The sequence below is a fragment of the Podarcis filfolensis genome (genome assembly GCF_964270895.1).
Source record: "Podarcis filfolensis genome assembly, chromosome: 16".
Lineage (NCBI taxonomy): Eukaryota > Metazoa > Chordata > Lepidosauria > Squamata > Lacertidae > Podarcis > Podarcis filfolensis.
This window is the reverse complement of record NC_139620.1, coordinates 41,222,698-41,248,587: the sequence shown is the minus strand read 5'-3', so window position 1 is coordinate 41,248,587 and position 25,890 is coordinate 41,222,698. Positions and strand designations below refer to the sequence as shown.

At 47.4% G+C, this 25,890-nt stretch overlaps 2 protein-coding genes across 3 annotated transcripts in view; one reads left to right on the top strand and one right to left on the bottom strand.

Annotated features, from left to right (window-relative positions):
- Positions 1-11,240, top strand: part of SEZ6L (seizure related 6 homolog like) — a 160,073-nt gene extending 148,833 nt beyond the window's left edge. The window contains 7 exon segments of the mRNA XM_083589829.1: positions 287-481; positions 3,065-3,256; positions 4,262-4,456; positions 4,616-4,648; positions 6,182-6,296; positions 6,711-6,813; positions 9,396-11,240. Of these exon segments, the coding sequence (XP_083445955.1) occupies positions 287-481; positions 3,065-3,256; positions 4,262-4,456; positions 4,616-4,648; positions 6,182-6,296; positions 6,711-6,813; positions 9,396-9,425 (863 nt within the window). The 3' untranslated portion in view covers positions 9,426-11,240.
- The window catches only part of TFIP11 (tuftelin interacting protein 11), a gene marked incomplete at its 5' end in the record, with an annotated part of 601,324 nt that overhangs the window by 528,918 nt on the left and 46,516 nt on the right, over positions 1-25,890 (bottom strand). The window lies entirely within an intron of this gene.

Below are 25,890 nucleotides of genomic sequence, written 5' to 3'. Positions count from 1 at the left end.
ACAGAATGCTCTAAGCAGGGCGCATCCCATCACCGGGGCACCTCTTCTGGAGACGGTGCCATCCAAGCTGTGTGCACAAGCTCCTTAAAGGAGGCAAAATGTTCTGTTAGAGAAGCCCAGGTTTATGCAGCCCAGATTTTGAGAGTTCCACCTCCAGCTTCTCTAGAACTTGATGTTTCCTGCAGCTGTCAAATAGCTGCCAAGAGGGTATTTGAGGTGCTTGAGGAGCAGGGTCCAGCTGTGTACCCAGCTGCTTCTTAACTGCAAGTTCTCTTTCCGGGTACAGAAGTGTCACGGAATGACTCCTGTTCAGACTTGCCTGAAATCCAGAACGGCTGGAAGACCACATCTCACACAGAACTTGTTCGTGAGGCCAAGATCACCTACCAGTGTGACCCAGGCTACGACATTGTCGGGAGTGACACCCTCACCTGCCAGTGGGACCTCAGCTGGAGCAGCGACCCGCCCTTCTGTGAGAAAAGTATGGGCTTCGCAATGTAGGCAAGGGTGGCATGACCTGTGCTGACTCCGCGTCTGCCCTGCTCCTGACTCTTAACACGTCTTTCCTCGTGGTTTGAGGAACCCTCCCTGCATCTGCCATGTAAGAGAGAGCCTTGCACCTTGCAGAGCAGAGCTGAGGGGGCTCCCCCAGTTTACACAGTACGATCCCATCTTACACAGAGGTATGCCCAAGTCCTTTGGAGCTGCCAAGCAAGTCGGGGGAGAACTTAAAAGCTCTTTTTGCAGCAGGTAACTCAAGAGGAACCAGCACAAAGGGAGCTTTTAAGGCCTCTGCCTTGCTTGGAGGTCAAGGCCAGCGTGTCAAAATAGGACCTGGGAGGCCAGGGTTTGAATCCCCACTCAGCCATATGGAACTCGCTGGTTGACCTTGGGTGCTGGTCCCTGCCTCTCAGCCTAGCCTACCTTGCAGGGTTGCTGTGAGGATTAAATGAGGAGTGGGGAGAATTGTGTATGCCACCTGGAACTCCTTGGAGAGAAAATGTGGGGTGCAGTAAATAACTATCAAGGGCCTCTTTGCACACCAGGTCCAGAAGCCTAGTGATCTTCACAGGAGATCTCACGGGAACCCCAACAGTCTCGTCTTGAGCTCTCCGCCTTGCTTGGATTCAACTTGTGCCATTTCAAGCAGCTGGTCTTCAGCCCCATGTAGCTGAGATCACACCAGTTCAATGTGCATAAAATGTGACCGCCCTGAGCAGCCTCTGCTGGGGATTCCCAGGACCCGCTTTGGATTGCTGTGCAGGTGCAAGAAGGGGTTGAGCTGAACAAAGATGCCTTGCCATTTGGCAGCTAGAAGCCCCAGCTCAGCCAGCTGCGGTTTCTGCTACGAGTGTTATTACTGTCATTCTGATCTGCTTTCCTCAAAAAGTGACCCCCAGAAAAACATACAAAAACACTGTCTGAAACCAAGCATAGCAACCCAACCAATAAAAACCTGAAAATACAGCTCTACAGATAAATGGCAATTCTTACACATCCCAGTACATTAAATGAGGCACACCTGGAAGAAGCGGACCATTTGGATCCCTTCCAGTTGGGATTCAGGCCTCATCATGGGACTGAAACTGCCTTGGTCGTGCTGGTCGATGATCTCCAGCAGGCTAGGGACAAAGGTGAGAGCTGTTTCCTAGTTCTGCTGGATCTCTCAGCGGCCTTTGATACCATCAACCATAACATCCTTCTAGACTGTCTAGAGGAGCTGGGAGCTGGGGCCACTGTTATACAGTGGTTCCGCTCCTTCCTCCTGGGCTATGTTCAGAAAGTGGAGGGTGAGTGTTCAGACCCCTAGGCCCTCACTTGTGGGGTGCTTCAGGGTTCTGAGCTCTCCCCATGCTTTTTAACATCTACATGAAGCCACTGGGAGAGATCATCAGGGGGTTTGGGCTGGGTGTCCATCAATATGCGGATGATACCCAGCTCTATCTCTCTTTCAAATCAGAACCAGTGAAGGCGGTGAAGGTCCTGTGTGAGTGTCTGGAGGTGGTTGGAGGATGGATGGCGGCTAACAGATTGAGGTTGAATCCTGACAAAACAGAAGTACTGTTTTGGGGGACAGGAGGCGGGCAGGTGTGGAGGACTCCCTGGTCCTGAATGGGGTAACTGTGCCCCTGAAGGACCAGGTGCGCAGCCTGGAAATCATTTTGGACTCACAGCTGTCCATAGAGGCGCAGGTCAATTCTGTGTCCAGAGCAGCTGTCTACCAGCTCCATCTGGTACGCAAGCTGAGACCCTACCTGCCTGTGGACTGTCTTGCCAGAGTGGTGCATGCTCTGGTTATCTCTCACTTGGACTACTGCAGTGCGCTCTACGTGGGGCTACCTTTGAAGGTGACCCGGAAACTACAACTAATCCAGAATGCAGCAGCTAGACTGGTGACTGGGAGTGGCTGCCAAGACCACATAACACCAGTCTTGAAAGACCTACATTGGCTCCCAGTACATTTCCTAGCACAATTCAAAGTGTTGGTGCTGACCTTTAAAGCCCTAAACGGCCTCGGTCCTGTATACCTGAAGGAGCGTCTCCTACCCCACCGTTCTACACTGAGGTCCAGTGCCGAGGACCTTCTGGCGGTTCCCTCCCTGCAAGAAGCGAGGTTACAAAGAACCAGGCAGAGGGCCTTCTCGGTAGTGGCACCTGCCCTGTGGAACGCCCTCCCACCAGATGTCAAAGAGAATAACAACTACCAGACTTTTAGAACACATCTGAAGGCAGACCTATTTAGGGAAGCTTTTAATGTTTGATGAATTACTGTATTTTAATATTTTGTTGAAAGCCGCCCAGAGTGGCTGGGGAAGCCCAACCATATGGGTGGGATATAAATTATTATTATTATTATTATTATTATTATTATTATTATTATTATTATATTGAAACCTTTCAAACTGAAGGGTGAAAAGGCATCAGATTTCAAAGCTTTCATGAGGACTAGAAGCATTTCAAACCGGAAATCCTCCACATCCTACAATACTGCAAGCTAGAGAGACCAACTCTTGCCATGGATGCCCCCAGTTCTCATCTAACTCTGTTCCTTTCTCTCCTCTAGTTATGTACTGCACAGACCCTGGGGAGGTGGAGCACTCAGCCCGTTTGATTTCTGACCCCGTGCTCTTGGTCGGGACCACAATCCAGTACACCTGCAATCCGGGCTTCGTTCTTGAAGGAAGTTCTCTCCTGACCTGTTACAGCCGCGAGACAGGGACACCCATCTGGACCTCAAGGCTGCCCCACTGTGTTTGTATGTTGGGCTCTTTACCCCTCTAAATGCAAAACTCACACACTTCCTGGAAACGAGAAGCCACGGTTGAGTTGTGGGGGACTGCAACCCCTGTGGGTTGGCATTTGAATATAAATACAAGAATACCATATGAAGCTGCCTTCAACAGGTCCAGGTCCTTGATAGATTTGGGCTCAAAAAGATCTCTTTTAACCAGCAGGAGCTCCCTTCAAGGCCTCGGATGGAGAGGGCTCTTCCATATCATCTAGAATCGTAGAATTTAAGAGTTTGAGGTGACTGGGGGTCATCTAGTCCAACCCCCAGCAATGCAGGAATCTCAGCTAAAGCATCCCTGACAGATGGCCATATGACCGCTGCGTAAAAATTTCCGTTTTTGTCATTTGAATCCATTGGTTTTAGGCCCTACCCTCAAGCTTGCTCCGTCTTCTGTGTGACAGCCCTTCATATATTTGAAGATGGTGATCTGCAAATATGGTGCCAGAAATCTTTTTTCCCTTGATATGCCAGGAACTGAGCCAAATTATAGCATCAAATCAATATTTGTTGCCAGCAAGTGGTTGGATGAGCCCTCCAAAAGACAGGTGGAGAAGCACTTGGCTCACACCTGCAAACAGCTACCACAAGGTGCTCCAAGCCCACAGGTTAATTTGTGGCCTTTGCTGTGAGAAAACCCTCGTTCTTCACAGGGAAGGTTGCACATTTGTGGGGCAGGAGAGGCAGAGCAGCACTGCTTATGTGGAGTCAGTCTTGCTTGAGCCGCTGGGAAAAAACACTCTCTGTCTCATGCAGTGTGGCATGAGGACCTGGGAGACCAGAGTTCAAATCCCGGATTTGGCCATGCGCCTTGGGCCAGCCATTGCCCCTCCCAGCCTAGCCTGCCTCACAGGTGGGAGCTAAGTGCAAGAAATAAATCCATGCACCCTGAACCAAAGAAGCTTCATGCAGACCAGATTTGGAGAGGGAAAGAATGTTCAAAGGCTTCCTCCTCTGTGTGTTTCCTCCTAGCTGAAGAATCCCTCGCCTGTGAGAACCCAGGCCTACCAGAAAACGGATACCAGATCCTCTACAAGCGCCTTTACCTGCCCGGGGAGTCCCTGACATTCATGTGCTATGAGGGTTTTGAGCTCATCGGAGAGGTCACCATCAAGTGTATTCTGGGGCAGCCCTCCCGCTGGAGTGGGCCACTCCCTGTCTGCAAAGGTACTGTCCCCTGGAAAGAGAGAGGGGCCAGGATGCAGCCGCTTGCTTGCTTGCTTGCTTGCTTGCTTGCTTGCTTGCCTGCCTCCTTTCCCTCATCTTCTCTGGGGCAGCCTCTGGATCCAGCAGCCCCAAGCTAACCTACCTGCCTTTCTCTTTCAGTGAATCAAGACAGCTTTGAGCATGCCTTAGAAGGTGAGCAGAATATTTTCATGGGCTCCCCGAGTTCCAGAGTCAACAGGACCCAGATTAGTTTTCCTTTGGAGTTTCTGTCATGTGTGCTTTATTGGCAAATCCATTAGGAAACAAAAAGTTTATTAAGATGCAAAAAAAAAAAAGTAAGATCTTTTAAGAAAAAGATATTCCAAAGAAAAAATTACAGGAAATCAGCAAATTCCCCAACAGAGCAAGAGAGCAAAGACTAAATGCAGTCCTCTGCTCCTTCTCTAAGCCCATTCCCCAAAGATTCCCACTTCCCTAAAGATGGCTCTCAATGGCTACCAGCCGCAGTGACTGTGCTCTGCCTCAACAGGTGGGGAGAGCGCTCTTGTGCTTGGAGCCTGCATGTAGGCTTACCTCTGGCGGGCCACTGTAAGAACAGGGTACTGGACTCGATGGGCCACTGGCCTGATCCAGCAGGCTCTTCACGTGTTCTAGAGACAGAATCTTCCACAAGCTCCTTTGCTGTCCTCCAGTCATTGGCCTCCTGGCCAGCACCTGTTCTTATAGCATCTCCTTGTCCATCAAATGCTCCCCGCAGAGGCCCCAGGAGCAAGGAATTAGGGAGCTTTCAATTTGCCTCTCCTCTGAGATATGCATGCCTTATATCCTGCCATGGATAGCAGTTGTGGATTCCAGACCCAGGGCAATTGCTAGGTTTCCCAAGTAACTATTTAATTCCCAATGAACAAACACAGAAAATATGCATTCCATGTAATATGCGTACAAGATCCCATTCCTTCACAGCCTGCCTACATTGGGATGGGTGACAGCTGACATTCTCCCAGCCACAGCCCAGTAAACAGGAGTCAGGGAGATGGCAAGCAACCCGTGTGGGCAGGCAAAAAAGATATTTGCTCTTGGAAATTACCACCAGAGTTTTCTCCGTCTTCCTGCCTGACAGAACTGTATCCTTGAGCTTGTGGATTCAGGAACTGGCTTGGAGTGCAGACCTACTTTGCTCTGGCTAAATGGAGGGCAAGAGAGCTGGGCTCTTCTCTGCAGGGGAAAGCTCTGTTGCTTTAACAGACAGTCAGTGTTTCCTCAGCGCGAGCTAATTGTGGGAAAGATTGTCTTCTGATATCTGAAGATCTGTCTTGAGTGTTAGCCATCCACCAGGGTGGGTGGAGCTGCAGAAACTCTCACACTCGCTCAGGTGCCTATTTGGCAGCTGCCCTTTGCCCAGTCCTAGAAGGGCAGAGTTGGGAGGCAGCCTTTCCCCTCAACTTGCTTGCATTCCCCCCTGGGATGAGGCTGCTCCCAGAGGGCTTGTGTGGGAGGACCAAAGGACACTTTGCACTGAACATGGACACCCATTTGTTTCCTGTGCCTGTTCAAAGCCTCTTAAGCACCTAGCGGTGCCCTTGGAGGGAAATCCATTTCAAGACTAATCTCCAATCTGCAGCTTCCATTAGGTGCTTTGGGGTGTCAGTCTTGGGTGCCCTGTAAGAGAGAATCCCATGGGGTGCTTACCTGTCCAGGATCTCACCCCGGCACTTCTCTCTTCAGTAGCTGAAGCTGCCGCAGAAACGTCCTTGGAAGGGGGGAACATGGCGCTGGCCATCTTCATCCCAGTGCTTGTGGTCTCTTTGCTGCTGGGGGGAGCATACGTCTACATCACCAGGTAGGAAGGCAGGGTGGTGGCAGGTGCCCTCTCTGGTTCGGGAGGCGTTTGGGGCGTTTGGAGGGAGGGTTCAGCTTCTGAGCCAGCTTGGCTGCTTCTGCCAGCCCACCTGTAGCTCTTGGCTTCTCAGGGACCTTTCCTCAGCACCCTTGCTCTGTCTTTGTGGCACTGTGCTCTGGGAGGTACATGTCAATCTGTGGCAAACTAATGGAGTGGGAGGAGGGGCCCTGGGGCAGCTGGCGTTCAGCCCCCTTCCAATGATCCCAAAGTCCTGGGCCATCAATGCATCATCTCCCTCAAAAGCACCCACCACGAGTGCTGCTGGAAGGGCTTGGAAAGTGTTGCTCAGTGGATCCCTTTGGACTCTGCTCTCTTGACTCTTCTCTCTGGTGTCTCTCTCTCCCCAACTCACAGGTGCCGCTACTACTCCAGCCTGCGCCTGCCCCTCATGTACTCTCACCCATATAGCCAGATCACAGTGGAGACAGAGTTTGACAACCCAATTTATGAGACAGGGGTGAGTTGACGGATTCCTGGATTGAAAGCAGCATCTTGATTTGGCTCCAAGTGGAACACACAAGTCCCTGTGGAGGCAATTGTGAGGCAGACACAGGCAGTAAAATGTCTCAGGACAGTCCTGAATGTTGCTCTCATTCAACTGCCTCGAAGAACCACAATGATGCTCCCTTGTCTTGCCCCATGTGCCATCACAGTAGTTTCTGGGCCTCTCCATAGTGGCCACATGGTAAGCAGAGTCACTGGATGAAATGAGCTGCCCTTTCCAAGGTTACAGCCTGGGTTTATTTGCTCAAGAGACTTGCAGTTGGTAGTCTGAGAACAAGGCATGACATCCAGCCTCACTGCATGCTTCCAGTCTGTGGTCCTACTAGTGGCAGCAGCAGCAGTCCACAACCATCTTCCTCTCTTTCGGCCGTCAGTGAGGAGTCCCCATCCCTCATCCTGATTGCCAGCATTCTGTCAAAGATGGCAGGCAGTTTTCTCTCAGTGCTTAGCATGTCTGTGAATGTACCGTGACATCAGAGCAGGCCAACCAATGGAGGAGCTGCCATACCCTAAAGGGGTTGCCTTTTATGGAGAGTGAAGCTGTGTGACTCCTTCCTCCTGCCCCAAACTTTTATTTTTTTTTTTTTAATTCTTTTTATTGAGTTTCAGTTACAACGTCAAAAAAAAAGAAAAGAAAAGAAAAGAAAGCCAAAAGGGGGGGGGGACGAAACAACAGTTTCAGAAAAAAGGGAAAACAAGAAGAAAAAATATCCATACATAACACCAAAAAGAACATCAATCTCTGTTACAGTTCTTTATTTTATTCTTTAAATCTTTATATGTTTAAATATTTAGATCTTTCTTCTACACCCCTGTTGACCTCCTTCCCTTCCGATTTCGGGCTTCTTGAAAAAAAAGAAATTTTCTATTTTCTGCAGCTAATAATTATTCATAGAATCATAGAATCATAGAGTTGGAAGAGACCACAAGGGCCATCGAGTCCAACCCCCTGCCAAGCAGGAAACACCATCAGAGCACTCCTGACATATGGTTGTCAAGCCTCTGCTTAAAGACCTCCAAAGAAGGAGACTCCACCACACTCCTTGGCAGCAAATTCCACTGTCGAACAGCTCTTACTGTCAGGAAGTTCTTCCTAATGTTTAGGTGGAATCTTCTTTCTTGTAGTTTGGATCCATTGCTCCGTGTCCGCTTCTCTGGAGCAGCAGAAAACAACCTTTCTCCCTCCTCTATGTGACATCCTTTTATATATTTGAACATGGCTATCATATCACCCCTTAACCTCCTCTTCTCCAGGCTAAACATGCCCAGCTCCCTTAGCCGTTCCTCATAAGGCATCGTTTCCAGGCCTTTGACCACTTTGGTTGCCCTCCTCTGGACACGTTCCAGTTTGTCAGTGTCCTTCTTGAACTGTGGTGCCCAGAACTGGACACTGTACTCCAGGTGAGGTCTGACCAGAGCAGAATACAGTGGCACTATTACTTCCCTTGATCTAGATGCTATACTCCTATTGATGCAGCCCAGAATTGCATTGGCTTTTTTAGCTGCCGCGTCACACTGTTGGCTCATGTCAAGTTTGTGGTCAACCAAGACTCCTAGATCCTTTTCACATGTACTGCTCTCAAGCCAGGTGTCACCCATCTTGTATTTGTGCCTCTCATTTTTTTTGCCCAAGTGCAATACTTTACATTTCTCCCTGTTAAAATTCATCTTGTTCTCTAATCTGTCAAGGTCGTTTTGAAGTGTGATCCTGTCCCCTGGGGTGTTAGCCACCCCTCCCAGCTTGGTGTCATCTGCAAATTTGATCAGGATGCCCTTGAGTCCATCATCCAAGTCGTTGATAAAGATGTTGAATAAGACCGGGCCCAAGACAGAACCCTGTGGCACCCCACTAGTCACTCTTCTCCAGGATGAAGAGGAACCATTGATGAGCACCCTTTGGGTTCGGTCAGTCAGCCAGTTACAAATCCACTGAGTGGTAGCATAGTCAAGACCGCATTTTACCAGCTTCTTTACAAGAATATCATGGGGCACCTTGTCAAATGCCTTGCTGAAATCAAGGTAGGCTACATCCACTGTGTTCCCTTCATCTACCAGGCTTGTAATTCTGTCAAAAAACGAGATCAGGTTAGTCTGACATGACTTATTTTTCAGAAATCCATGCTGACTATTGGTGATCACAGCATTCCTTTCTAGGTGCTCACAGACTGTTTGCTTAATGATCTGCTCCAGAATCTTCCCTGGTATTGATGTCAGACTGACTGGGCGGTAATTATTTGGGTCCTCTCTTTTCCCCTTTTTGAAAATAGGGACATTAACCTCCTGCCCCAAACTTTTAAAAGTTAACATGAATTTAAAACCTCAAGAATGTAAAATCTCAACAACAACAAAACATTGGTTTTTAAAAAACAAAACAAAAAACCCTGAGAAGTATTCAGAGTGCAGAGGCCCCCTGAAATAAAATAGTTCTGATCAGGTGTCTGAAGCTCTAAGCAATTTCCCCTGCTGAAAAGACATAGCTGGCACCCTTTTTGGAGCAAAGGCAGCCGTTGACCAGAGTCTGTTTTCTTTCCCCAGGAAACACGAGAATATGAAGTATCCATATAAAGCTGACCTCGTGGAACTCTCCAGACACAGCCTTGATTTCTTCTCCCAGAACCTCCTCAAGTGATAAATGTCCAGTGGAGTTTGGCTGAGAGCTTGACCATGTTGCTCCTTCTCCTTTTGCCACCTTCCTCTCCATCTTGAAGTCTTCTCCAGTTATGTTCCCGGTAGTATCACGATTGGGTGCTGCACTCAAGATTTGCAGGCTCTGGAGCTAATCCCTGCTCACCAAGGCAACCTCCTGTATGGCTGCATAAAAAATAACACTGTGGTGCATTCGTTGTGTATTGTGAGTTGGGGTTTTCCTTACTGTCGCTTAAAAAGGAAGCTGCTTCTGGTCCCTGAGTGAGCTGGGCAACACCAGGTCCAGTGGGCAGAGGGATCTCTTCTCATGGCAGCCACTGCGTCCCCCCCCCCCCCGGAACTTGGTGCTGAGTTTTCCTCTGCTTGAGCTGCTGGAAGAGAAAGTGGGGCCAACTTGTAGAGGAGCTTGGAAAGCCACTGGTGACTACCTGAAGAGCAACAGTGACAAAATGACGAAAATCGTGTGTTGAAATCTCGTCCCATTTTTGTCTTGAATCATGGATGTAAACCAGTGTAAAATGGCCAGCTAGGGGATGGTTTGGCTAGGGAAGGCAGAGAAAAATGTCTCTGGAAGCTGGGTGAATTACTCCCAGCTGGTCTTACCTGCCTTCAAAGAATTCTGTGGCTGCTGCTTAAGTCTGCTGTCTGCCAACTTTTACTGTACCTCAGGGCAAAAATGGCAGTTCCGGGCTCTTTGGTTCATGTTGTAGTGTTTCTGCTGCACACATTGGAGCCAACAACATAAGAAAACGGTGGATCTTTGGCTCTCTGAAAGGCATGTGAAGGAATGGTGTGTGTATTGGATTAGTGGCTTCTGAACATGGAGGAGGGAAATGCTGCATCCAGTCTTTTTTGTCTGGAATATGACAGGAAGCAGGCAGGTGACCATACTGGCAACTGTTTGGTCCCCCATCTTCAGTTCCCAAAGCAGGGTATAGCAAAAGCCCCATCATTCACACAAGGTTCCTGTTCAATACATCATGTTTGTGTGTGAGAAACATTGGAATTCTGAATCATCGGGATTTTGCACTGTTGGGCCTTTTTTTTGAAAAAGCCACCTGGAACAACTGCTTTAGATGAGCTAGATCAGGAGAAAGGAGTGGTCTGCAAAACACCACTTGCCTTGGGGCATGGGACAAATGCACCCGATTCCCCTTCCCACCAACTCCCTGCCTGCTTTCACACCGGAAGGCCCTGCAGTGTGGACTGTCTTTGCTCCTGGACGATTGTGCAAAGAAAGCAAACTCAAACCTGCAGCCTTTCCATAGGAACATGAAGATGGGAAGAGCACTATTTGGACTGCAGAGAAACTCTGCCCCTTTTGCCGCCCCTTCCTGCCTCCATCCAGCCTGTCCCCCTCTCAAACCATCCCTGTTATTAATGGGTAACTGGAGGGGCAGCTGATGCCCCTCTTGGCATTGGCATCTTTGTAAAAATGGTGAAATTGTAACCATGGCAATGTTTTTTAAATGTCTGTTTTAGTTTAGAAACCTGGTTTGTGTGTCTCTGCAGTTGTCAAGAGTAAGGCGTAGGGGCTATTTAGTAATTTACTTTTTCCTCCCCCCCAAAAAAAAAAATTACAGGAAAAAAGAAGAATGTGTATTTGTAATTTGCAGTGGTAAGAGGAGGGAGAGGGAAAGTGCCAAAAAAGAAAAATTGTACCCAGATTTCTGTTTCCGTTCTTACAGGTCTCTTTTTATAAAATTGTTGGGATTAAATATTTTTAAGCTAAAACTTCCATGGGAGGTGGCAGAACTTAGTGTAAGTTACCTTAATAGAAATTGTACTGCTCTGTTTTTTAATGGTGAAGGCAACAAGTTGTCGGAGTTTGGGAGTGTAGCCTTTCTAGGCCTTTTTCAAGGGGGGGGGAGGAAGGAGCCAATACAGACACCGAGGGGTTAATTCAGAGAAAGAGTTTTATTCTGCCATCCGGGGTAGCAGAAGGCACCTGCCTGATAACTCACAGCAAGCACACCTGAAACCATTTTTACAAGCAGTTTATATCCATCTTCCAGATCCCCCTTTCCGCCTCCCAATCTTATGAGTTTGCACACAATGTTGGCAGAAACAATCTCTATTCATGATGAAAAAAATTGTTTCTCTCTCTGGCTCTCCTGGCGCTGTTCCCGGAAGAAAGTTGCAATTGGTAAGACAAGCTGGATGCGCTGCTGGCAAGGCCACTGAAGGCCTGGGAAACAAAAAGCATTGTTTTCTCAGCCTTTTTTGTTACAGCAAAGCTAATGCTAGCTAATGCTTTGTTAGCTACTGAATCCTCAGAGAAAGTAATTTGAAAGTCTTGAGGCCTGGTTGGAGGGGGGTGACTACACAGGTTTTTGGGTAACCTAACCTGTCCCCTTCAGGAGCACAGAGGATGCTGCTGCCACATGGCCTGGGTGGCAGCGCCATGGGCTCCCACATGGATTTCTGACTGGCAGATGCCAACGGCAGCCAAGGTCTCCCTACACACACCTAAGGCATAGTTAACCCAGCACTGCAGTTCCTTACTGCATGGGATCCAAATTATGTGGACTTCTTTCTGTGTAGTTGGCTACCTGGCATTGGGAATATGAAAAAAATCTGCCTGCTCAGTTCATCCACACATCCAGACTGGATTTCTGCCCAGTTTTTGACAAAGGCCCCGTTTCCATAGTCTCCAACTGCCCTGAAAATGTCGAGACCATAAGGAAAACCCCCAAGGCATCATTAGGCTTCTCATTTTGTCATGCAGAGTCCTGGATTCCCATCTTTGTAGAGGTATGCTAACCGGAAATAGCTTCACGCTGGGGGAAGCGGGGGGGGGGGGTGTCAACCCAGGCTGCTTCCTTCTCCTCCTCCTCCTTTGCTTCGGCTCCTGGGAATCAGAGAAGGCAGGGTGGGGGGAAGAGGGCAGGAGTAGTGGAGGGGAGGGAGGCTGTGACTCTCCAGCCTGTCGGCCCCCAGCCATCCATCTAGCTGGAGGAAGTGATCCCCGGCCTGAAGAGATCATGAGAAAAAGTAATAAACATCTTCACATGAAGAAAAGCCCCTGTCCCCCTGGCAGTGATGCTGATGTAGAAGAGAACGTTCCTATTTTCATCTGAGGAAGGTTGAAGGGCAGGTAGTTCCTGTCCTCGCAGGAGGCTGCATTCCATCATTGCAGGGACTTATTAAAAGGCTATGCAATAATTTCTTGCTTGGCCTAGTGACTCATGAAGAATGGGACGGTGCTCATAGCTGCTGTCTCCCCTCTCCCCTTTCCATGCAAGGCATTGTCTGGGGATCACAAGGACATAAGAACTGCCTTGCTGACTTAGCAGAAGGTTCACCCAGTTTTCAACAGCAGCCAAGCAAGCACAATTCACAAGCAGAGCCTCTCTGTCCTGTTTGTGTCCCCTGACACCTGAGTAGGCTCCCTCTAAAGAGGGAGGCTCCATTCTTAGCTTCCATGCATAATGGCTACACGTAGTCCAATCTTTCCTCTTTCTAAATGGTGTAAGGAGGTGGGCTGTCAATTTCCACAAGCAAGAGCCACAGGAGGCATTTAAGGCTTCTTCCCTGTGCAACTTAAGTTGGAGAACCAGGGGCAAGTGGGAATGGGGCTGCAGACCAGGGGTCACAGACTTGCTATATTTCAGCTCATTGGGCTCAAATCAGACTTCTGGATCCCTCTCAAGAGAGGATTCAAAACTATTTCATCTCTTTGACAAATTGTTTGTGTTTTCCCCAAAATGTGCCTATCCAATCCTCTGAAATCCTGCTAGACTTCTCTGAGCTTTGCCCATCCTGGCAGGGGAAGTTAGTTCATTTCACTGCAATCCACTTCAGTTTTCTTATGACTTGCCTCACACACTTTGTCTGCACCCAAAACGCCCCACAAACAGGATGGTTTTTCTTTTTCCGCTTGTGCACCCACAGTCACATCATAGCAACGGCAGTGCACTGTGCTAGGTGCTGCATGGTTTTTAATGGCAGTTTTACAGGTACACCTGACCACCTGAATAAAGCTTGCAGACCACTGGTGGTCAGCTTATGGCCTGAGGTGTAATAGTAGATTTGGAAGTGCAGGATCTCATCATGGCACACACATCAACCACACCCGCAGAAGAGACTGAACACATGACTGCCTTCCCCTGTGCACAGTTGACCAGAGAGCTCCGTCAAACTCAGTGATGCTGACCTGACCTTTGGCTGCAGAAAAACACCCTGAGCTATTGCAAAAGGCAGCCTTCAGCCAACCAAAATGCAAAATTCAGCTTTTAAGTAAACAACCTAGCAAAAGAAGTACTATTATTAATAAGAATAAACACTCTTTTCCACCTCTTTTATATGCCAGAACAAGGAGGAGCCATCAGCTGCCCTGGCTGGTGCTCTGGCAGAGGACATATTTGCTCCTGCTCTTAAAAAAAGAATCCCTGGAGCTGCAGTCTGTTGCCACTGCCCTTAGGGCAGAGGAGATACCTCTGGGAACTCCAGGAGCTGCTGAAACCGTTGCAAGTCTTGCCATCTCTGTGGCAGCAGCTCCCTGCCCTTCAGTTGCTCTGTGCCGGAACATAGAATCATATGTCATCTTTTTCAGAATCCAAATTCTGTGTCTAGGAAAATAATAACAACCCTCGTTTACTCAAATAAACCACACTTTTTCACTTAGTTAGACCTAATTAATTCAGAATTCATTTGATCATGGACTTTCCTTCCCTGGTGATTTTTAAACTGAGGTTGGGTGGTCAGCTGCCATGGATGCCTTAGCTGAGATTCCTGCATTGCAGGAGGTTGGTCTAGATGACTCTTGTGGTCCCTTCTAGCTCTACAATTCTGGGCTTCTATTATCTGTCACTTCCTGCAGGACTCTGCAGGGAGGATCACTGGCTGCGGTACTGAAATCTGTTTGACTCATCTTCTTTTTGGCCTGAAATCTGGGGGCTGCTGACCACCCCATTGCTTGGGCCATCACCTCCCTGCCATGGAGAGCAACCCCCATGGACCAGGTGTTGTGTACTGGAGCACGTCTCCACTGGTGCAGTTGTGCCTGATGTGCTGGGGAGGCGGGGGGGGGGCTAGATGCTGCCTTGCCATCAAACTCAGCCAAAGAGGCCATAAACCTCCAAGGCTGTACCACATTCACAGGCTAAAAGGCTCCTTTCTCAATTGCCACACATCCCTTTAGCCCAGCTAGCATGGAAGCAGAGGTTCTTTGTGGCTGTGTTACCTAGAGACATTCTTCCCCATGGCCAAGATCCTTCTATAATGTCTACGCACAAGTAAGTTCCATTCAACCAAGTTTCCTCCCTGGCAATTTCAAATAAATGTTTATGACTCCCCCCCCCCCCCACTGATGCCACCAGGGGGATTTAGTGAGTATTCGTCCTGTGAATACCCTCCCTCAGTCATGAAAAGGTAAGGCAAGCTTGCAGGCTCAGGCCAGTGGCCCCATCTGGTCCTGAATCCTCAGCCTGGCCAGCCAGATGCCTCCATGGGAAGCCTGCAAGCAGGATCAGGGCCTAAGAGCCTTCTCCCCGCCTGCGTTTTCCAGCAACTGCTATTCAGAGGCTGCTCCTATGATGGCAGGTATAATAATGATGTTGTTGTTGTTGTTGTTGTTTTAAATATCAAATGATATTTCACTCCTTTACCCCCAAATCTAGATTGTAAGGGGTGAGATATTCTTGGTGGCTGCACCCCTCCACATCCACCAGATGGCATCAGGCACTCGGTTTTGGAGCATGTCAATTGCAGCCTGAGGGGGGTCCCAATCCCCATGCTGTCACCGCAGCCCAGCACACCCCCACCCCCACCCCCCGGAAGTGGACATAGTCAGAGCTCTTGCCCCAGTTGTGATAAACTAAGACAGCACAGGCTACAGGTTGCCAGCATGCCACAATTAATCCACTTGACCCTTTGAGTGTGAGTGGAGGACTCTTATCAGGAGCTGTGGAGAAAATTTAGAAGATCCCTTTTCTCTGGACACCAACTTGTCTCATCTTCAGCCAGGGCATCTTCTTGCTGGGTAGGGAATCCCGACTGGTGGAAGCTGTTGTTTCCCTTCTTTCCCTAGCATCAGACTCCTCTGATTTTGCTGGGGGGGGGGAGAGAGAGATTTGCTACACCTAATGAATTTCTGCCTGTCGCACAGTTGCCAACAGTCAGGGCTGCCTGAATAGGAGAAGTACACCAATAGTCCCGGAGAGAGCTTCTCTTAGCATGTACAGAAAGACCCTTCCCACCTACCACTGAATAACTATATACAACCTCTACAGACCTAGGAGCAGGAAATGTGGCAGATGACACCACTCCCCAGTGGGCTTCAGGCCCCACACCCATCTCCCCCACTAGAAGCTTCCCCACCTTGGGGAAGGCAAAGGCATCTGGAGGCTGTGTGGCTTTTTGCCGGGATTCAATGTTGCCGGAGGGAAAGAAAAAGGCCTTCCCAAACAAGTCCCTTTTCTAATTACTCTTAATCCTCTTCCTACCTCCCAGGGGATAAGAGGAAATAAATTGCATTTTTCCTCTCTCAGTCTCTCTCTTTCCCTGCCCCCACCACCCAGAAGCATAGGGAGCTGTGCCTGGAAGGTTGAAATCTCTCTCTCTTGCTATCTTGAATGCATGCACACCCCCTCTGCTGCCCATGACGTGGGCATCCAAGGAAGCAGACTGCTGGAAGATTTGGACACGGAAAGCAAAGTCCCTCTTCATGCGGTGCAGAGTCAAATCAGGAAACGCACTGAGGAGGCAGCGATGCCCACCAACTGGGATGGCTTTAAAAGAGGACTGGGGAAATCTATGATTGTAGGCTAAGGCTATCAATAGCTCTTGGCCACGAGGGCCATGCTTTGCCTCTGCAGTCAGAGGCAATGATGCTTCTGAATCCCAGTTGCTGGAAAGCGCTGGGCGGGAGAAGGCACAATGATCACCTGGTTGGCCACTGTGAGAGTAGGAGGCTGGACTAGATGGGCCACTCTTCTCATGTTCTTAATGACAAGTGTCTCAGAACTCAAGTGATTTAGGCTGAGGCTCCATTGGGTCCAGTCTTTCGAATCCCCCTATGTCTCTGTGGAGACCCCCAGCAGGACACCAGAGGCAGCAGCCATTACCCGCTGTTTGTCCCACCCCTGCCCAGACCCACAAGAAATCTGGGGCTCAAAGGCATCTTGCCGCTGCATGTTGGGCCCAGCATTTTCTCTGTGGCTATTTCTCTGTGGCCTGTGGTCATACCCTGAATTCATCAGATTATTGGATCTGCCTTCTGGGCCACAGAAAACGGCTCACAGTCTGCTGGACGCTGCTGTGAGGGGCTGGCAAGCAAAGCCCAAAGGCAGGTGGCTGGTGCAGTGTTGTGTCTCCTACATCTGGAACCCCGTGTCCCAGCCTTCCCCCGCTGGGATGCGGGTCTGTGCTGGGTTGTAGTGCAAAATATCTGGAGGCCACCTGGGTTGGGAGAGGGCTCTCATTTAGCTACAGCAAGATCTCTCAGCTATGGATTTGTCTCCCCTCTTTCCAGAAGCCACCTGAGGGCATGAGGCCTCAGCTTATAGGCCTCAACAGCTGGGGACCCAAAGACCTGAAGAAGGAGCATCTCTTGCTCCTTCAGGCATTCAGTAGAAGCTCCCATGCTCTGCTGGCAAGGAGGTGGAAGTGGACCCCTCTTTAGCTGTAACCACTGGACCCTTCCTGGGCATCTTCGGGGCACCAGGCATTTTAAACTGTTTGTGCTGGTCAGTTTACGTTCTGTGGCTTTGGCTGCCTCTTCTTTTCCTTTGACGATGGTTTTGTTTGATTGTGCTTGGTTGTGCTGTGATTTGCTGTGGCAGCCCCCAAACAATTTCATTTTTCCTTATGGGGTATCCAAGAGCCCGTATAGAGTCCTTAAGTAGATTCCCTATCCGTAGGAGAAAATAACAGAGGCCAACTCTGTTGCAAAAGGGTCCCCCACTCCCCCCACACAGGGAGGGAGGAGAGAAACCCCAAACAATGGTGTGCAAGCCCTTATATAGAATTTTGAAATTGCCCACCCTGCAGCTCAAGACCACCTCCCAAAACATCATACATACATCACAGAAAGAGGTGGTCCCCCGCAGAAATCCTGTTTGTCAGGATACCTTATAATGGCCACTGATTGTTCTACCTGGGCAGCCTGACCATTCTTTTGTGATGGTAAATACTCAGTTCCTGAGTCCAGGTCATAGACTCACCCTATTCATACACAAATAACCCCTTAAGACAGGGTTTGTGAGCAAAGAGACAATGGGGAGGTTTCACCCATTTGCCTCCCTTACTGCAGAGGAATAACTGAGGTCACTAGGGAAGTCAAAATGGCTTCAGGATTGTTCTCCTGTACTGTTTTAGACACATGGTATATATACTTATGTATGTGTTTGCCTTGTACATTTATGAACATTTATTTTATATTTGGGACCTTAGAATTCTTATAACAGTTCCAGCAAAATAAACAATGGCAGTGAATTTGATGGTGGCATCACAGGAGACCCTTGCTTTTCTTCCCTGGCACACACACAGGAACACATCCAGGCACATATGGCAACCCCGTGGTCCTGAAGTGGGGCTTCCACTGGGAAGTTCTCCTGGACTGGAGTTGGGGAAGAGCTGCAGCTCAGGGGAAGAGCATCCGCTTGGCCTGCAGAAGGTGCCAATCCCTGGCAGCATCTCCGGGGAGGGCTGGGGGAGAGAGACTCCGGCCAGAAATCCCAAAGAGCTATTGCTACCAGTCAGTGTAGGCAATACTGACAAATGCTGGTCTGACTAAGGCCTCAGCCCCTTTCCTACCCACTGCCCCCTTACCCAAGGCTTCCTCTGCTTTCAGCTCAGCACTTGGGGGGGGCAGTCTGAACAGGAGCTTGCAGTAGATAAGGCTGCTTCTCCAGTATTCCTGGGGCAGAAGGAAGGCTCCCTGGAGGAAGAAGGCAAATGCGTGACTTGCCCAACAAGGGAAGCCAGATCCAGACCCTTTGCTAAGGGAGAACCGCATCCTGCAAAGAGCCCAGCTCCAGAAACCCAGCAATTCACCAAAGCTTAGGTGATCAATGGCAATTCAGAGCTTAATGCCAACCCCAGGACAAACCCTGTAGAGCCTTACCAAAGGGGGGGGGGTTCCTGACTCAGGAACCCCACAAAGTGGAGTCCCCCACTTCATTCATTCTGTTAGTCAGTCAGTCAGTCAGTCAGTACCCCACTTTTTCCCCTGATGGGACTCCAGACAGCTTACAGCTAAAAACACAGAAAGAACAATAATTAAAAAGCACTTAAACATTGATAAGATTAAAACAATATACACATATAAAATCTGTTAAAACCATACCAATATTTATAATAAAAACAGCAAAAAGCGAAAGATTTCTACGATCTGAAGAGAAACCAGTTAAAAGATAACATACGAAACATAGTAAATATAATTGAATATTTAGAAACAAAAATAAATAAACAAGCTGTATTAATCTTTATAGAAACTGAAAAGGCGTTTGATAAGGTGTCCTGATTTTTTATGAAAAATAATTTAGAAATGATGGGTCTGGGGACAAAGTTTTTAAGAAGTATAGATGTAATTTATAAAGACCAGAATGTGAAACTTATAATAAATAATAATAATAATAATAATAATAATAATAATAATAATAATAACAACAACAACAACAACAACAACACTAATAATTTTTATTTATACCCCGTCCTCCCCAGCCAAGGCTGGGCTCAGGGCGGCTAACAAGCAATAATAAAAACAAGTTGAATGATTATAACTTAAAAACAAAATTAAAATACAACATTAAAATATTGAAACATTAAAATATTAAAATGTAGCCTCATCGCAGGAGGAGAAAGGAAAAGAAAAAAGAAAGAGAGGGAGGGAATCAAATTGGCTCCAAGCCAAAGGCCAGGCGGAACAACTCTGTCTTACAGGGCCTGCGGAAAGAAATCAGATCCTGCAGCGCCCTGGTCTCATGAGGCAGAGCGTTCCACCAGGCTGGAGCCAGTGTTGAAAAGGCCCTGGCTCTGGTTGAAGCTAATCTAACTTCCTTATGGCCTGGGACCACTAGGGTGTTGCTATTTATGGACCTTGAGGCTCTCCGTGGAGCATACCGGGAGAGGCGGTCCCGTAGGTATGAGGGTCCTAGGCCGTGAAGGGCTTTAAAGGTCAAAAGCAGCACCTTAAATCTGACCCTGTACTTCACCGGGAGCAAGTGCAGCTGGAAAAGCACTGGGTGAATATGCTCCCATGGCAGAGACCCCGTGAGGAGCCTCGCTGCAGCATTCTGCACCCGCTGGAGTTTCTGGGACAGCTTCAAGGGCAGCCCCGCGTAGAGCGAATTACAGTGGTTAAACCACAGAGCCTAGGACTTGCCGATCAGAAGGTCAGCAGTTCGGATGCCCGCGACGGGGTGAGCTCCCGTTGCTCGGTCCCTGCTCCTGCCAACCTAGCAGTTCAAAAGCACGTCAAAAGTGCAAGTAGATAAATACCGTATTTTTCGCTCTATAAGACACACCAAACCATAAGACGCACCTAGTTTTTGGAGGAGGAAAACAAGAAAAAAAATATTCTGAATTCCAGAAGCCAGGACAGCAAGAGGGATCACAGCTCAGCCATCCCGCTTGCTGTCCTAGCTTATGGGATAGCCGCGCGCAGCCACTCCCGGGCAGCGGGATGAAGGCTCCCCTTGCCCGGGAGAGGCTGAACGTGGCTAAGCAAGAAGCAGCGATCCTGCTTGCTGTCCTGGCTTATGGGATAGCCGCATACAGCCTCTCCCTGGCAGCAGCATGAATTCTCCCCCTGCCCAGGAGAGACTGCGCATGGCTAAGGCTCCCCCAAGAGCTGCACTCCCTTTAAAGAGTGCGTGGAGCGTGTGTGCAGCTCTTGGGGCCCCCAAGAGCCACACACATGCTCCACACGGCTCTTTAAAGGGAGTGCTGAGCAGAGCCTCCCGCCTGCATTCGCTCCATAAGACACACGCACATTTCCCCTTACTTTTTAGGAGAGGAAAGGTGCGTCTTATAGGTGCCGCTCCAGCAGGAAGGTAAACGGCGTTTCCGTATGCTGCTCTGGTTCACCAGAAGCAGCTTAGTCATGCTGGCCACATGACCCGGAAGCTGTACGCCGGCTCCCTTGGCCAATAAAGTGAGATGAGCGCCGCAACCCCAGAGTCGGTCACGACTGGACCTAATGCTGAGGGGTCCCTTTACCTTTACCTATCCCAATTGTAACTGGACACGGCCAATTCAACGAGTGGCAAAAAACAATTTTAAGGTTTGTATGGCAGAGCTAGATGCCTAGAATAAAATTCAAACTTTTGACGGATAAAAAGGAAAGAGGAGGCTTATCACTAACGGATCTTAAGATATATTATGAAGCTGCATGTATAACATGGTTAAAAGAATGGTTCAGCTTGGGTACATTTTTTCATCTTTGGTGGACTTGCCCGAAGATTAAGGCATTCTGGGAAATGATCTATAATGAACTTAAAAAGGTATTTAAATATACTTTCCCCAAGAAACCAGAGGCCTTTCTCTTGGGTATTGTCGGCCAAGGGGTGTTAAAGACGGATATAACTTTCTTTATGTATGCTACAACAGCAGCTAGAATACTCATTGCGAAGTACTGGAAGACGCAAGAACTACCCACACTGGAAGAATGGCAGTTGAAGGTGATAGACTATATGGGCTTGGCAGAAATGACGAGCAGAATCCGAAACCAGGGAAGAGAAGCAGCGCAAGAAGAATGGAAAAAATTCAAGGACTATTTAAAGAAATATTACAAAGTTAATGAAAGTTAGAATGATGTTGGACTGGAAAGTAAATGGTTACTATTAGTAATGGTTAAGACAAGGAAAATAAGGAAGAATAGTCTAAATTTAAATTAAAATAAGGGAAGATTTGCTGAACAATCGATAAGAATTTGGAATACAGAAAGGGGAGGCATGAGGAAGTCGGGGAAGATAGGATATGAAATTAGGATATGAAATGATACATGTTTTTTGTTTTGTTTTTGTTCTTGTATGTTTATGTTTGTTGTATTGTGTTTATATGGAAAAATAAAAATATTTAAAAAAAAAAAAAAGAATGGTTCAGCTTGGAAAATACAGATATATTAGATCTGGAAGGGTTCAGAAATAGATACGGGTGGCATGCATACCTTTGGTATGAGAAGGTTGGAGTACATAAGGACTTTTAAAATCACGTCATAAAAAGACCACTTTATGTAGTTTGGATAAGATATAAAGAGTGGTTTGAAAGGAAGACTCCATGGTGGCTGTCACCCCAAGAGGCATTTTCAGATTATGGTAGACTCATAATCTGGGGAACCGGGTTCGCGTCTCCGCTCCTCCACCTGCAGCTGCTGGGTGACCTTGGGCCAGTCACACTTCTTTGAAGTCTCTCAGCCTCACTCACCTCACAGAGTGTTTGTTGTGGGGGAGGAAGGGAAAGGAGAATTGTAGCCGCTTTGAGACTCCTTTGGGTAGTGATAAAGCGGGATATCAAATGCAAAACTCTTCTCTCTTCTTCATTGAAAAGATTAAACATGAAAGGAAAATGGTTGTCTTACAGAGACATGTTGTCAGAAGAGAATAATGTAATTAATGTAATTATTTTATCAAGTTGGATGGAATACCATCAAATGAATGACATCTTTTCAAAGGATAAAAAAGTAAGAGGGTTTGAACAAACAAAATCAATAATAGAAACTGCGGTACTACAAAATAACAAAAAATACTGTCCAATGTCTATGAGTGTTTACTAGAACGGCACACAAAAGTTGAAGAAATCAAAAGTGTCACGATTAAATGGGAAATTGAGTATGAAAAGTAGATAAAATTATGGAACACTGAGCTAAAGTTCACAGCGTGTACATTGTTAAAAGAAAATTTGTTTAAAATGATGTGCAGATGGTACCTCACACCAATTAAATTGTCAAAAATGTATAAAAGAGGAAATAAGAATTGTTGGAAGTGTGGGGTGAAAGAAGGCAGTTTCTTTTGACGCGCAGCATAAATTAATAATGCAGAGTTTTAAAGAATAAAAGCTTTACTGAGTTAAAACAAACTTCTTCATAAACAACATGGTTCCAAACAGTTTGACTGAGATTACATACTGTTACGGTAAAAATCTGGGTGCGAGGCTGCTCAGCCACCCAGCTCGTCGGACTAAGTCCGCGGGTCCCTGCGGAGAAAAAATGAGCTCAGCCGGAGACAGGAGCAAGCTGCAGAAGATCCAAGTTTATTGCGCAACAGGTTCAAGGCGAGATTGAACAGCGGGAAAGGGGTGACATGAGCTTTTGAAACTTCCCTCCATGTCCCATAATACAGTGCAAAATACATCATAGTTACATCATGAATACATTAAAGAGAGGTTGGGTTACACAGATGACATCATGAATACATTAAAGAGAGGTTGGGTTACACCGGATTAACATACAGAGGAGGGAGGGGGAATATGCAGAGCTGGAGATATGCGCAGATAAACATTTCCTGAGTACCGGTGATGAGAAGACAATAGTTCGAATATGTAAAGTCTGCCACCTGGCACTGCCCAGAGGAAAGGCTGGGCAGAGCGATTTGACCGGATTAGGGTTTTCCTGAGTACGTGACACCTCGCTTGAGGGATTATGGAGGCAGGGGAGGTGTCATGGAGTCCTGAAGAGACTGAGTCGATTGACACCAAAACCAAGGAAATTGGAGTTACGGTTGATTTTATACGAATTTTTAAGGATTTTTAGTTCGTTTCAGTTCATTCTATATTGGTGATTGAAGTTGGAAACAAAATAGATACATTGTTGCAAGATTTGACACTTTTACTAGTTCACAAGTTTCAGTTCTATTGTTCTCCCAGCGGGGAGCCGTCAGTAGCTTGTCAAGAGGTTAAATGAGGCGTGCAGGAGCTCGCTGAGCTAGCTCTGCAAAGCGAATGCATGGTTCTGATTGGATAGAACGCAGCCATTGAAACGAATGGGGATATAACTTTGTACGGTCTACCCACAGTAAAGCTAGAGCGAGAAGGAGGCTTATTTCGCCCGTATAGGAAAGGGAAAGGCACTTTATTTATGGGGCTTGGGGTAGAGTGTGGTGCTTGTGTAACGGTGTGGGGGCTGAGGGGTCAGTGTAGGGCTGGGTGCCCTTGAGGTCATCGCCTCGGACCCTCTGGTGACCGGCGGAAGGGTGAAGGGAGGCATGCCCCCCCTCCTTCCGTATCACATACTGATTCTGTTCACAGCTGAAACAGACTGACTCTCACTGACATCTTACAGAGAACACAAAAGAGAAAACTGGCTACTAAGTCACATGTCAGAATGACTCAGCAGTTAGCAGTTAGGCCTGGATAACTTTAGTAGGCCCCAAATGATTGTGCAGTCCCAGCACTTCCCAGCCTGCTTTGCTGCTTCTGCTCTCATGTGTCTTTGTCACATGACATCTTTCACACATGGTGGACATGTGACAAAGTGAAAACGTATAACAATAATAATTTATTATTTATAACCCGCCCATCTGGCTGGGCTTCCCCAGCCACTCTGGGCGGCTTCCAAAAAAATATTAAAATACTATAATACATCAAACATTAAAAGCTTCCCTTAACTTATTGAGAAAACATGTATAATGAACTAAAGAAGATCTTTAGGTATACGTTTTTGAAAAAAAACAGTCATTCCTGTTGGGAATGGTGGGAAAGGATATCGATAAGAATAACCAGAAACTGTTTTTATACGCAGCAACAGTGGTGAGGCTTTTGCTGGCCCAGGTGTGGAAACAGCAACAAATGCCAACAGTAGAAAAGTGGCATTATAAGGAGTATGCAGAAATAGCCAAACTAACAGCAAAATTCAACATCAGGGTGATGAAACATATCAAAAAGAATGGGGAAAATTTATGTTATATATAGAGAAGATGATGTGAAATAGAACTGAAATAAACCTCATAATGGGAAAATACAAAGAAATTTATTGGACAATAATATCAAAATGAATTAAAAATGTATACTATGACCAAGGTTGAACAGTATTTGTAAATGAATATAGACAGACAACAAGAACTGTATATATAGAAAGATTTATTTGTTTATGGACATTTCATGGACAAAAATTGAAGAAGAACAACTACCGTACAGTGGTACCTCGCAAGACGAATGCCTCGTAAGACGAAAAACTCGCAAGACGAAAGAGTTTTTCGTTTATTGAGTTGCTTCGCAAGACGAATTTCCCTATGGGCTTGCTTCGCAAGACGAAAATGTCTTGCAAGTTTGTTTCCTTTTTCTTAAAACCGTTAATACCCAGGGAATCCGTGCTTCGCAAGACGAAAAATTCGCAAGACGAAAAAACTCGCAGAACGAATTAATTTCGTCTTGCGAGGTACCACTGTATATACAAAATAGATAAAGGCAATGCAAAAAGACGACACAAAAAAGCCAGAAGAAGGAAGGAGGGAAGTCAGCTCTTGAGAGCAAGAATAAATGTAAAATGTAATATAATATATGTATGTATAGTATGTAATTATAAAAAACCAATAAAGATCAGCTTAAAAAAAACCCAAAAAACAGCATTGCCCCAGCCCTTTCGTTCAAAGCAATCAGTTCCAAAAGCCTTGGAGCACTGAAGGAAGAAGCCAGTCCAGCTTCTCTCAGGAGGGAGTTCCAAAGCTGCCTGGCAGCAGCCACCACTGAAAAGGCCCTCTCCTTTGTCGTCCCCCCCAAGCCTGCCCGTGTCTCCCCCACAGATCTCAGAGCCCAGGCAGCTTTGTACGGGGGAACACGGTCTTTCAGACGGCCTGGACCGAGGGCCTTATAAGTCATAACCAGCCCTCTGAATTGTGCCTGGAAACAGACCAGCAGCCAAGGGAGTCATCTGCTCCTAAAACCAGCCCCAGTCCACAGCCGCAGCTCTTTGGGCTACATGGGGTTTCTAAGCTGTTATGTACTGAAGTTCTCACCCTGGGCCAGCAGGGGGATACTGTAGATAGTTCAGGTCCACATATGCAAATAAGGGATCGAAAGTGACGTTCAGTGATTGGATAGTTACAGAAAGTTGTTACAGTTACATTGTACTGGAGCTCTATATAAGCAGGCTGGCTGAACCCTTCAGTTCAGTTCTGTTCTGGCCTCTGAATAAACAAGAGCTGTTTGAAGAATCGCTGTGTCGTCTGATATGTTCACCCACAACTTAACACAAGCACTTTTTGATTTGCTTCGCAGAAGAGGGTCCTTCACAGCCATGCCAGTCATCCTATGGCTGGTTGCTTCCTCATAAGCCCCATTTCTCAATCCCCGGAGGTAGACCTGCTCCTCCAAAGGGCAGCTGCTGTTTCCTCTCCCTGATCTCCCACACATACATCTCTTCCCCCGCCGCTAAAACGATGCCAGGAAGCTGGATCATGCCACAAGATAACCCTCCTTCTAGAGCTATTGAAGGGCAACCGCTGCA